The sequence below is a fragment of the Triticum urartu genome, chromosome 1A, assembly GCF_056163025.1.
Source record: "Triticum urartu cultivar PI428250 chromosome 1A, HENAU_Tu73, whole genome shotgun sequence".
Classification (NCBI taxonomy): domain Eukaryota; kingdom Viridiplantae; phylum Streptophyta; class Magnoliopsida; order Poales; family Poaceae; genus Triticum; species Triticum urartu.
This window is the reverse complement of record NC_141873.1, coordinates 478,455,435-478,468,866: the sequence shown is the minus strand read 5'-3', so window position 1 is coordinate 478,468,866 and position 13,432 is coordinate 478,455,435. Positions and strand designations below refer to the sequence as shown.

The 13,432-nt window shown below is 46.9% G+C and overlaps 1 protein-coding gene across 1 annotated transcript in view; it reads right to left on the bottom strand.

Annotated features, from left to right (window-relative positions):
- Positions 1-9,598: 9,598 nt before the first annotated feature.
- The window catches only part of LOC125529172 (uncharacterized), a 30,791-nt gene continuing 26,957 nt past the window's right edge, over positions 9,599-13,432 (bottom strand). Inside the window, exons 2-5 of the mRNA XM_087538813.1 lie at positions 12,188-12,321; positions 11,399-11,630; positions 11,173-11,277; positions 9,599-11,015 (exon numbers count right to left, since the gene is read on the bottom strand). Of these exons, the coding sequence (XP_087394939.1) occupies positions 10,710-11,015; positions 11,173-11,277; positions 11,399-11,630; positions 12,188-12,321 (777 nt within the window). The 3' untranslated portion in view covers positions 9,599-10,709. The remainder of the gene's footprint in view (positions 11,016-11,172; positions 11,278-11,398; positions 11,631-12,187; positions 12,322-13,432) is intronic.

Below are 13,432 nucleotides of genomic sequence, written 5' to 3'. Positions count from 1 at the left end.
CGAGGGAGAGGGGAGTGCATCTACATACCCTTGTAGATCGCAAGCGGAAGCGTTCAAGAGAACGGGGTTGATGGAGTCGTACTCGTCGTGATCCAAATCACCGATGACCTAGCGCCGAACGGACGGCACCTCCGCGTTCAACACACGTACGGTTGGGAATACTTCTCCTCCAACTTGATCCAGCAAGGGGGAAGGAGAGGTTGATGGAGATCCAGCAGCACGACGGCGTGGTGGTGGAAGCAACGGCGATCTCGGCAGGGCTTCGCCAAGCTCAGGGAGAGGGAGAAGTGTCACGGGAGGGAGAGGGAGGCGCCAGGGGCTAGGGTGCGGCTGCCCTCCCTCCCCCCACTATATATAGGACCCCTAGGGGGGCGCCGACCCTAGGAGATGCAATCTCCAAGGGGGGCGGCGGCCAAGGGGGGTGGAGTGCCCCCCAAGACAAGTGGGGCGCCCCCCACCCCTAGGGTTTCCAACCCTAGTCGCAGGGGGAGGCCCAAGGGGGCACACCAGCCCACTAGGGGCTGGTTCCCCTCCCACTTCAGCCCATGGGGCCCTCCAGGATAGGTGGCCCCACCCGGTGGACCCCCGGGACCCTTCCGATGGTCCCGGTACAATACCGATTACCCCCGAAACTTTCCCGATGGCCGAAACTTGACATCCTATATATAAATCTTCACCTCCGGACCATTCCGGAACTCCTCGTGACGTCTGGGATCTCATCCGGGACTCCGAACAGCTTTCGGGTTACCGTATACTAATATCTCAACAACCCTAGCGTCACCGAACCTTAAGTGTGTAGACCCTACGGGTTCGGGAGACACGCAGACATGACCGAGATGACTCTCCGGTCAATAACCAACAGCAGGATCTGCATACCCATGTTGGCTCCCACATGCTCCTCGATGATCTCATCGGATGAACCACGATGTCAAGGATTCAATAAATCCCGTATACAATTCCCTTTGTCAATCGGTACGTTACTTGCCCGAGACTCGATCGTCGGTATCCCAATACCTCGTTCAATCTCGTTACCGGCAAGTCACTTTACTCGTACCGTAATGCATGATCCCATGATCAACCACTTGGTCACATTGAGCTCATTATGATGATGCATTACCGAGTGGGCCCAGAGATACCTCTCCGTCATACGGAATGACAAATCCCAGTCTCGATTTGTGCCAACCCAACAGACACTTTCGGAGATACCCGTAGTGCACCTTTATAGTCACCCAGTTACGTTGTGACGTTTGGCACACCCAAAGCACTCCTACGACATCCGGGAGTTGCACAATCTCATGGTCTAAGGAAATGATACTTGACATTTGGAAAAGCTATAGCAAACGAACTACACGATCTTTAAGCTATGCTTTAGGATTGGGTCTTGTCCATCACATCATTCTCCTAATGATGTGATCCCGTTATCAATGACATCTAATGTCCATAGTCAGGAAACCATGACTATCTTTTGATCAACGAGCTAGTCAACTAGAGGCTCACTAGGGATGTGTTGTGGTCTATGTATTCACACATGTATTACGATTTCCGGATAACACAATTATAGCATGAACAATAGAAAATTATCATGAACAAGGAAATATAATAATAACCATTTTATTATTGCCTCTAGGGCATATTTCCAACAGTCTCCCACTTGCACTAGAGTCAATAATCTAGTTACATTGTGATGAATCGAACACCCATAGAGTTCTGGTGTTGATCATGTTTTGCTCTAGGGAGAGGTTTAGTCAATGGATCTGCCACATTCAGGTCCGTATGTACTTTACAAATATCCATGTCTCCATTTTGAACACTGTCACGAATGGAGTTGAAGCGACCTTGATATGCCTGGTCTTCCTGTGAAACCTGGGCTCCTTGGCAAGGGCAATAGCTCTAGTGTTGTCACAGAAGAGAGTCATCGGACCCGACGTGTTGGGAATGACTCCTAGGTCGGTAATGAACTCCTTCACCCAGACTGCTTCTTGTGCTGCCTCCGAGGCTGCCATGTACTCCGCTTCACATGTAGATCCCGCCACAACGCTTTGCTTGCAACTTCACCAGCTTACTGCCCCATCATTCAAAACATACATGTATCCGGTTTGTGACTTAGAGTCATCCAGATCTGTGTCGAAGCTAGCATCAACGTAACCCTTTACGACGAGCTCTTCGTCACCTCCATAAACGAGAAACATTTCCTTAGTCCTTTTCAGGTACTTCAGGATATTCTTGACCGCTGTCCAGTGTTCCATGCCGGGATTACTTTGGTACCTTCCTACCAAACTTATGGCAAGGTTTACATCAGGTCTGGTACACAGCATAGCATACATGATAGACCCTATGGCCGAGGCATAGGGGACGACACTCATCTTTTCTCTATCTTCTCCCGTGGTCGGGCATTGAGCCGTGCTCAATCTCGTTCCTTGCAATACAGGAAAGAACCCCTTCTTTGACTGATCCATTTTGAACTTCTTCAATATCTTGTCAAGGTACGTACTCTGTGAAAGACCAATGAGGCGTCTCGATCTATCTCTATAGATCTTGATGCCTAATATATAAGCAGCTTCTCCAAGGTCCTTCATTGAAAAACACTTGTTCAAGTAGGCCTTTATGCTTTCCAAGAATTCTATATCATTTCCCATCAACAGTATGTCATCCACATACAATATGAGAAATGCTACAGAGCTCCCACTCACTTTCTTGTAAATGCAGGCTTCTCCATAAGTCTGCGTAAACCCAAACGCTTTGATCATCTCATCAAAACGAATGTTCCAACTCCGAGATGCTTGCACCAGCCCATAAATCGAGCGTTGGAGCTTGCACACCTTGTCAGCATTCTTAGGGTCGACAAAACCTTCCGGCTGCATCATATACAATTCTTCCTTAAGGAAACCATTAAGGAATGCCGTTTTGACGTCCATTTGCCATATCTCATAATCATAGAATGCAGCAATTGCTAACATGATTCGGACGGACTTCAGCTTCGCTATGGGTGAGAAAGTCTCATCATAGTCAACCCCTTGAACATGTCGATAACCCTTAGCGACAAGCCGAGCTTTATAGATGGTCACATTACCATCCGCATCTGTCTTCTTCTTAAAGATCCTTTTATTTTCTATGGCTCGCCGATCATCAGGCAAGTCAGTCAAAGTCCATACTTCGTTTTCATACATGGATCCTATCTTGGATTTCATGGCTTCCAGCCATTTGTCGGAATCCGGGCCCGCCATCGCTTCTTCATAGTTCGAAGGTTCACCGTTGTCTAACAACATGATTTCCAAGACAGGGTTGCCGTACCACTCTGGTGCGGAACGTGTCCTCGTGGACCTACGAAGTTCAGTAGCAACTTGATCTGAAGTTTCATGATCATCATCATCAACTTCCTCTCTAGTCGGTGCAGGCACCTCAGGAACATTTTCTTGAGCTGCGCCACTTACCGGTTCAAGAGGTAATACTTCATCAAGTTCTACTTTCCTCCCACTTATTTCTTTCAAGAGAAACTCTTTCTCTAGAAAGGACCCATTCTTGGCAACAAAGATCTTGCCTTTGGATCTGAGGTAGAAGGTATACCCAATAGTTTCTTTAGGGTATCCTATGAAGACGCATTTTTCCGATTTGGGTTCGAGCTTTTCTGGTTGAAGTTTCTTGACATAAGCATCGCATCCCCAAACTTTTAGAAACGACAGCTTAGGTTTCTTCCCAAACCCTAATTCATACGGTGTCGTCTCAACGGATTTCGACGGAGCCCTATTGAAAGTGAATGCGGCAGTCTCTAAAGCATAGCCCCAAAATGACAGCGGTAAATCGGTAAGAGACATCATAGATCGCACCATATCTAATAGAGTGCGATTACGACTTTCGGACACACCATTACGCTGAGGTGTTCCAGGCGGCGTGAGTTTTGAAACTATTCCACATTTTCTTAAGTGTGTGCCAAATTCGTGACTCAAGTATTCTCCCCCAAGATCTGATCGCAAGAACTTGATTTTTCTGTCACGTTGATTCTCAACCTCACTCTGAAATTCCTTGAACTTTTCAAAAGTCTCAGACTTGTGTTTTATTAAGTAGACATACCCATATCTACTCAAGTCATCAGTGAGGGTGAGAACATAACGATAGCCACCGCGAGCCTCAACACTCATTGGACCGCACACATCAGTATGTATGATTTCCAATAAGTTGGTTGCTCGCTCCATTGTTCCTAAGAACGGAGTCTTGGTCATTTTACCCATGAGGCATGGTTCGCACGTGTCAAATGATTCGTAATCAAGAGACTCTAAAAGTCCATCTGCATGGAGCTTCTTCATGCGTTTGACACCTATGTGACCAAGGCGGCAGTGCCACAAGTATGTGGGACTATCATTGTCAACCTTACATCTTTTGGTATTCACACTATGAATATGTGTAACATTACGCTCGAGATTCATTAAGAATAAACCATTCACCAACGGAGCATGACCATAAAACATATCTCTCATATAAATAGAACAACCATTATTCTCGGATTTAAATGAGTAGCCATCTCGAATTAAACGAGATCCTGATACAATGTTCATGCTCAAAGCTGGCACTAAATAACAATTATTGAGGTTTAAAACTAATCCCGTAGGTAAATGTAAAGGCAGCGTGCCAACGGCGATCACATCGACCTTGGAACCATTCCCGACGCGCATCGTCACCTCGTCCTTCGCCAATCTCCGTTTATTCCGCAGCTCCTGCTTTGAGTTACAAATGTGAGCAACCGCACCGGTATCAAATACCCAGGAGCTACTACGAGTACTGGTAAGGTACACATCAATTACATGTATATCACATATACCTTTAGTGTTGCCGGCCTTCTTGTCCGCTAAGTATTTGGGGCAGTTTCGCTTCCAGTGACCACTTCCCTTGCAATAAAAACACTCAGTCTCAGGCTTGGGTCCATTCTTTGACTTCTTCCCGGCAGCTTGCTTACCGGGCGCGGCAACTCCCTTGTCGTCCTTCTTGAAGTTCTTTTTACCCTTGCCTTTCTTGAACTTAGTGGTTTTATTCACCATCAACACTTGATGTTCCTTTTTGATTTCCACCTCCGCTGATTTCAGCATTGAATATACCTCAGGAATGGTCTTTTCCATCCCCTGCATATTGAAGTTCATCACAAAGCTCTTGTAGCTCGGTGGAAGCGACTGAAGGATTCTGTTAATGACCGTGTCATCTGGGAGATTAACTTCTAGCTGAGTCAAGCGGTTATGCAACCCAGACATTTTGAGTATGTGCTCACTAACAGAACTATTTTCCTCCATCTTACAACTGAAGAACTTGTCGGAGACTTCATATCTCTCGACCCGGGCATGAGCTTGGAAAACCATTTTCAGCTCTTCGAACATCTCATATGCTCCGTGTTGCTCAAAACGCTTTTGGAGCCCCGGTTCTAAGCTGTAAAGCATGCCGCACTGAACGAGGGAGTAATCATCAGCACGTGACTGCCAAGCGTTCATAACGTCTTGGTTCTCTGGGATGGGTGCGTCACCTAGCGGTGCTTCTAGGACATAATCTTTCTTGGCAGCTATGAGGATGATCCTCAGGTTCCGGACCCAGTCCGTATAGTTGTTGCCATCACTTTCAGCTTGGTTTTCTCTAGGAACGTGTTGAAGTTGAGGGCAACATTAGCGTGGGCCATTTGATCTACAAGACATAGTGTAAAGATTTTAGACTAAGTTCATGATAATTAAGTTCATCTAATCAAATTATTCAATGAACTCCCACTCAGATAGACATCCCTCTAGTCATCTAAGTGAAACATGATCCGAGTCAACTAGGCCGTGTCCGATCATCACGTGAGACGGACTAGTCAACATCAGTGAACATCTTCATGTTGATCGTATCTTCTATACGACTCATGCTTGACCTTTCGGTCTTCCGTGTTCCGAGGCCATGTCTGTACATGCTAGGCTCGTCAAGTCAACCTAAGTGTATTGCGTGTGCAAATATGGCTTACACCCGTTGTATTCGAACGTTAGAATCTATCACACCCGATCATCACATGGTGCTTCGAAACAACGAACCTTCGCAACGGTGCACAGTTAGGGGGAACACTTTCTTGAAATTATTACGAGGGATCATCTTATTTAAGCTACCGTCGTTCTAAGAAAATAAGATGTAAAACATGATAAACATCACATGCAATCAAATAGTGACATGATATGGCCAATATCATTTGCTCCTTTTGATCTCCATCTTCGGGGCTCCATGATCATCGTTGTCACCGGAATGACACCATGATCTCCATCATCGTGTCTTCTTGAAGTTGTCTCGTCATCTATTACTTCTACTACTATGGCTAACGCTTTAGCAATAAAGTAAAGTAATTACATGACGTTTATGTTGACACACAGGTCATAAATAAATTAAGACAACTCCTATGGCTCCTGCCGGTTGTCATACTCATCGACATGCAAGTCGTGATTCCTATTACAAGAACATGATCAATCTCATACATCACATATATCATTCATCACATCCTTTTGGCCATATCACATCACATGGCACATGCTGCAAAAACAAGTTAGACGTCCTCTAATTGTTGTTGCAAGTTTTTACGTGGCTGCTATAGGTTTCTAGCAAGAACGTTTCTTACCTACACCAAAACCACAACGTGATATGCCAATTTCTATTTACACTTCATAAGGACCCTTTTCATCGAATCCGATCCGACTAAAGTGGGAGAGACAGACACCCGCTAGCCGCCTTATGCAACTAGTGTATGTCAGTCGGTGGAACCAGTCTCACGTAAGCGTACGTGTAAGGTCGGTCCGGGCCGCTTCATCCCACGATGCCGCCGAATCAAGATAAGACTAGTAACAGCAAGTAAATTGACAATATCGACGCCCACAACTGCTTTGTGTTCTACTCGTGCATAGAAACTACGCATAGACCTAGCTCATGATGCCACTTTTGGGGAACGTAGCAGAATTTTAAAATTTTCTACGCATCACCAAGATCAATCTATGGAGTCATCTAGAAACGAGGGAGAGGGGAGTGCATATACATACCCTTGAAGATCGCAAGCGGAAGCGTTCAAGAGAACGGGGTTGATGGAGTCGTACTCGTCGTGATCCAAATCACCGATGACCTAGCGCCGAACGGACGGCACCTCCGCGTTCAACACACGTACGGTTGGGAAGACGTCTCCTCCAACTTGATCCAGCAAGGGGGAAGGAGAGGTTGATGGAGATCCAGCAGCATGACGGCGTGGTGGTGGAAGCAACGGCGATCTCGGCAGGGCTTCGCCAAGCTCAGGAAGAGGGAGAAGTGTCACGGGAGGGAGAGGGAGGCGCCAGGGGCTAGGGTGCGGCTGACCTCCCTCCCCCCACTATATATAGGACCCCTAGGGGGACGCCGACCCTAGGAGATGCAATCTCCAAGGGGGCGGCGGCCAAGGGGGGTGGAGTGCCCCCCAAGACAAGTGGGGCGCCCCCCACCCCTAGGGTTTCCAACCCTAGTCGCAGGGGGAGGCCCAAGGGGGCACACCAGCCCACTAGGGGCTGGTTCCCCTCCCACTTCAGCCCATGGGGCCCTCCGGGATAGGTGGCCCCACCCGGTGGACCCCCGGGACCCTTCCGGTGGTCCCGGTACAATACCGATTACCCCCGAAACTTTCCCGATGGCCGAAACTTGACATCCTATATATAAATCTTCACCTCCGGACCATTCCGGAACTCCTCGTGATGTCCGGGATATCATCCGGGACTCCGAACAACTTTCGGGTTACCGTATACTAATATCTCAACAACCCTAGCGTCACCGAACCTTAAGTGTGTAGACCCTATGGGTTCGGGAGACACGCAGACATGACCGAGACGACTCTCCGGTCAATAACCAACAGCGGGATCTGGATACCCATGTTGGCTCCCACATTCTCCTCGATGATCTCATCGGATGAACCACGATGTCGAGGATTCAATCAATCCCGTATACAATTCCCTTTGTCAATCGGTACGTTACTTGCCCGAGACTCGATCGTTGGTATCCCAATACCTTATTCAATCTCGTTACCGGCAAGTCACTTTACTCGTACCGTAATGCATGATCCCGTGATCAACCACTTGGTCACATTGAGCTCATTATGATGGTGCATTATCGAGTGGGCCCAGAGATACCTCTCCGTCATACGGAGTGACAAATCCCAGTCTCGATTCGTGCCAACCCAACAGACACTTTCAGAGATACCCGTAGTGCACCTTTATTGTCACCCAGTTACGTTGTGACGTTTGGCACACCCAAAGCACTCCTACGGCATCTGGGAGTTGCACAATCTCATGGTCTAAGGAAATGATACTTGACATTTGGAAAAGCTATAGCAAACGAACTACACGATCTTTAAGCTATGCTTTAGGATTGGGTCTTGTCCATCACATCATTCTCCTAATGATGTGATCCCGTTATCAATGACATCTAATGTCCATAGTCAGGAAACCATGACTATCTTTTGATCAACGAGCTAGTCAACTAGAGGCTCACTAGGGACGTGTTGTGGTCTATGTATTCACACATGTATTACGATTTCCGGATAACACAATTATAGCATGAACAATAGACAATTATCATGAACAAGGAAATATAATAATAACCATTTTATTATTGCCTCTAGGGCATATTTCCAACACCTCCTTATAAGGGAGGTTCTTTCCCCACTTGTATGAGCATCAGAACAAGAGGGATATCCACGCGCGCTCCTCCTCCGCCGCCCGCCTCGCCACGCCACGCCCCGCCACGCCTCGTCATGACGCGCCGCGGGTTGCGGGAATGAGCCGAGCCGATATCTAAATTTTTGCCACGCACTACGGGTATACGAAAGGTCACACGGAAGCTAAAAAGATTTTGCGAAAGTGGAGTTTGAATGCGAACGGTGCAGCCCTTCGGCTGCTGGCTGTTCGCTTCGCCTCTGTCTCTTCGTTTCGCCTCCCGCCGCTGCCCTCTCGCCTCCTTCTTTTGCGCCTATAAAAGGGAGGTCGCTCCACCCAGAGAGACGCACCAGAACCTCTTCCTCCTCTCGCCACAAGTTCCTGAGCACTGCACTGCTGCTACGATCTTCCCCATCCCGGCTTGCGGCGTGCACCGCAGGTCGGGACAGTAGGCCTCCGAAACCGCACCTTTTGAGTCCTGTACGGGAGAAGGGTGATAAGGTTTTTGGGGAGCGCTCAGCGCGACTATTGGCTGCTTCATCACAGACGATCCGGTCGTCGACGACTACTTCCCCGACGACGACTTCTTCCCGACGTCCACGATCTCCTCGACGACATGGCAGGCGAGGACACCGACCCCAAGTCCAGCACTTCCACTGCTACTGTCCCGTACATGTTCTTACTCTTTCTGTTAGATGTCATGACACAGTTCTTTGCTCTACTTTCCGTCCTACACGTGTTAGGTTCTACTTCATATATGCAACTTCATCTAGTGTCTGTTCTAGATGTGTTTAGTTCAAGTTCATATATGCAGATGCTCTTTACCTTCTCTCTGTTTGAACACATGACTTGTTTTATCTGTACTATATTAGTCATGCTTTATCTAGTATTTCTGTTAATAAAATCATTCGGTAAATTGCTCATATTTCCAACAACCATCCTCCTCTGCAACCTCATCACCTTCATCAGAAGTGTTTTCATATTCAGATGCATATTCAACAAATAGGATCTTCATCGCACTATTCACCTTGGTAAGATATTTCCTGGCGCCACCACCCAAAGCTGCGGTCAGTCGGAAGTGAACATATTCATATTTGTACCTCGGATCAAATATCACTGGCAGACAACTTGTTAAGAACGACTCCTCAAAATATTTCATCCATTTCTCCTCCATCTCTTTCACCATGGCAACAATGGTAGGATTTTCACTTGTGACTTCTTTCTCCATTATCTGCTTCACATTCCATACCTCATAGAAGTACAGGTGAGAGGTGGGATATGTCCTACCCGAGATTTTCTTTGTGGCTGTGTAAAAAACGCCCAAAAGATGGCAAATAGCTTCAGCCATCTCCCATTCACTAGCTGAAGGAGCAAATTGATAATCTTTGTCAGTTTCTTTCAAGGCTTCGAACGCTGCTCTGAACGGCAATGATGATTCAAGCATTAGGTACGTTGAATTCCATCGGGTAGGCACATCTGGCGAAGGATGGTTTTTACAAGCAAGTCCCACCCACGCAATCATCGCATTGAATTTCTCCATTCTGCCTTGCGAACTCCTGACATACTGCACTGAATCTCTGATTCTATCAACAACTGACGCCATTGCATCGAGCCCATCTTGCACCACAAGATTCAGTACATGTGCAGCACATCTAACATGCAATACCCTAAAGCCAGGATATTCAACAAAATTGAAAGGTAATTCATGTAGCACAATCAACTTTGCCAGTTCTCTACGTGCACGCCCTTGGTCAAACTTCCACTCTGGATCGATTGCACTATCAGTTCGTATCTTGGCAACCATACCATCCATTTTAGCTTTCTCTTCACATACCACCAAATGTTTACCGATGTGACTTGTACCTGACTTTTTTGAGGCAGGGAAGAGTTTGTCGCAATGAATGCAACGACCATGTGCAAGCATTCCATCAATACAGATTGGTTTTGCCTCTTTCCAAATTTTTGATTTTAATTTTCGTGGTCTGCGTGAACCAATATTTGCTACTTTGGGTGACAGATCTAGCAGTGAAGGCTGTGACGTTGGAGAGCTCTCTAGTGACTTGGCCTTTTTTCTCTTCTTGCTAAGAATGAAACTACGACATTGTTAAGGACTGGAGACCTTACCACTTTTTTGGATAGTGATGGATGCTTATTCTTGTCAACGGCCAAAGATCCAGATGATGGCTGTGTATTATTGTCAAGGGGCAAAGATCCAGGTGATGGCTGCTTATCCTTGTCAACGGCCAAAGGTCCAGGTGATGGCTGCTTATCCTTGTCAACGGGCAAAGATCCAGGTGATGGCTGCCTATCCTTGTCAATGGACAAAGATCCGGATGATGGTATAGTTGCAACATCTCTCTGGGAAACAAGAAAATCATACACAATAAGCTTGATAAAGAGTCAATCTGGTAGTTGCTGCAATTAAATATCTCTCTAGGAAACAAGAAAAAGGTAGACAGATAAGCTTGAGAAGGGCAATTTGATTGAGAGACAATCATTCGCAATCAAAATTCACCTTATTAAGCCTTTTTTTCTTCAATGGTGGTGGCTGCTTGTCCATGTCAACGGCCAAAGGTCCAAACAACGGTGCCGGTGTATTAGTGCACATTCCTTCACTTGCCTGAGAGAAAAAATTTGTTGTTGTCTAATAAGTGTTGCTAAACAGTAAAATAGACATAAAGACGTTATGTCTATTTCCTAGACGTCAACAGCTTCATGATAAAGTAGTGTGATAATTTTACCTTCCTCTTTTTCTTGGACGTCGACGGTTTCATGACGACTTTGTTCGTTTCTTGGTGTTCCCCATGAAGCTTGCCGCTACTCTGCCTACTTCGCTTCCTTTTCTTGCACTTTGGTGGTTCCGTAAGGAGCTCACCAGCACCCTTGTGCTCTTCAAGATCCGGGTCATTAGCCTTCTCATTTTTTATGGCACGCAAGAGCTCATTAGTAACCTTGTGCTCCTCAAGATTTGGAAATTTTCACAACCAAGTTAAATATGATTAGTTAAGTTCAGACATTATTAACAGGTACAACAGAATAAGAAAGGAAGAACATGTTGTACTACTGATTGCTCCTCACTTATGCTAACCACAATGCTAAACCTAACTTGTTTCAGACTATTTGTAGAAGTTGCTCCTCACTTTTGTGCAAGTTCATTTTGTATGCATCTGCCTTTCCAGGGGGATAAAATGCAGAGACATTCATTCTAACTTGGTTCAGACTATTTGTAGCCAACAAAATACAGTAAGATTCAAGTTCATTTAATAACAACACTATAGATGCAAATTTTGGTTAGAAATGACAACTTGAAACAGAAGGGAAGAAAATTAATTTCAGTAGATCTTGACTCTGAACTTGGAAGGAAAGCAAGCATCTAAATCCATGAGCAATCCATCAACAACTTAATCTTGAGTTTTAACAGAAACTGAAACAGGAATCTTGCAAATTTTCACTAGAATCCATGAGCAATCCATCAGCATCTGAATCCTACATGGTAAATGGAAGGGAAAAGGATCTGGATGTTTGACTACCTGCAGCAGGCGAGCTGGGAGTCGGGGTTGGGGCAGCCTGCGACCTGGGGGTCGGGTTTGGGGCCGCCGGCGAGCTGGAGTTCGGGTTTGGGGCCGCCGGCGACCTGGGGGTTGGGGTTGGGGCCGCCGGCGACCTGACCATCGCATTCAACCGTGCTCGAGGGGTTTGGCGAGTCTTGATTGGGACGGCAAGAAGCTGCGAGGGAGGGGAGGCCGAGAGGTGCTGAGTGCGAGGCGGAAGAGAAGATGATGCGGCGGCGGCGGCCATCGAGCGGTGGCGGCAGCAGTGCGCCTGCGCTGCAGCGCCTCCTCTATCCAGCGAGAGAACTAACCTATCGGGTTAAGGTGGGATTCCACTGGGCTAATAGGGCTAGCCCAGTTAATTTTTACTTGTCCAGTGGGCTCCCGCTGGAGCGGTTTAAGTGGGATGGGATAGTGAATCCCACTTAAACCCACTCCCACCTGCAGCGTGACCTACGATAATTCTATGCCATGAACCAAAAGAGGACCGAGAAGGCGAGTCTTGGTGACGTGTTCAAGTGCCGAGGATGCTTGTGAAAACTAGGAGACGGCATGCATGCATGCATGGGACTGATTGAGTGTGGTAAGCACAACTGCCCAAGTGCTTGATAGTTAAATAAACAAGAGCTAAAGTACGTAGCAGGAATCTTAGGGAACTCAAATAATTCTTGCTACTCCTCTACTTAACTACCCACAAACACAAAGCACCACCAGCTCGATCCGCTAATATCTTACTAGCTGCAAAGTGTGTGGTAGTTTAAGCCGCTTCCTGCTGTTCCCATGCACTCCACCCATGCCCCATGGTCCCCTGGAGGAGAACAGAGTTCTCTATGTTATCATCATCATCTTCTCCGCATTATCCAACGCCGACGGCTAGGTCCCACCGGCCAGCGACCACCCTAAGAAGCACCGCGCATGCCTCGATGCATCATCATCAGTTCATACTTCATACTTGCTGAAAGTGTAGTACTAGAGGCGTGTGACTGTTGTTGTCAAATAAAATGCGAGATGATACCACTGCCCGCTCTCTCTCTGAAATTGAAGCTATCGAGTACATTATGAGAGAGGGTTAGGTATCGCCATTGCACTACTGGTGGCATCGGCAAAGGAGCAGGGCACATACTGCACTGGTATGGAAGCATCAATTAGTCCAGGGTGGTGTTAAAGCAAGTGCTTAGACTTTTCTTCCGGACAAAGCGCTTTCGGAGGCTTGAGACCTACTCC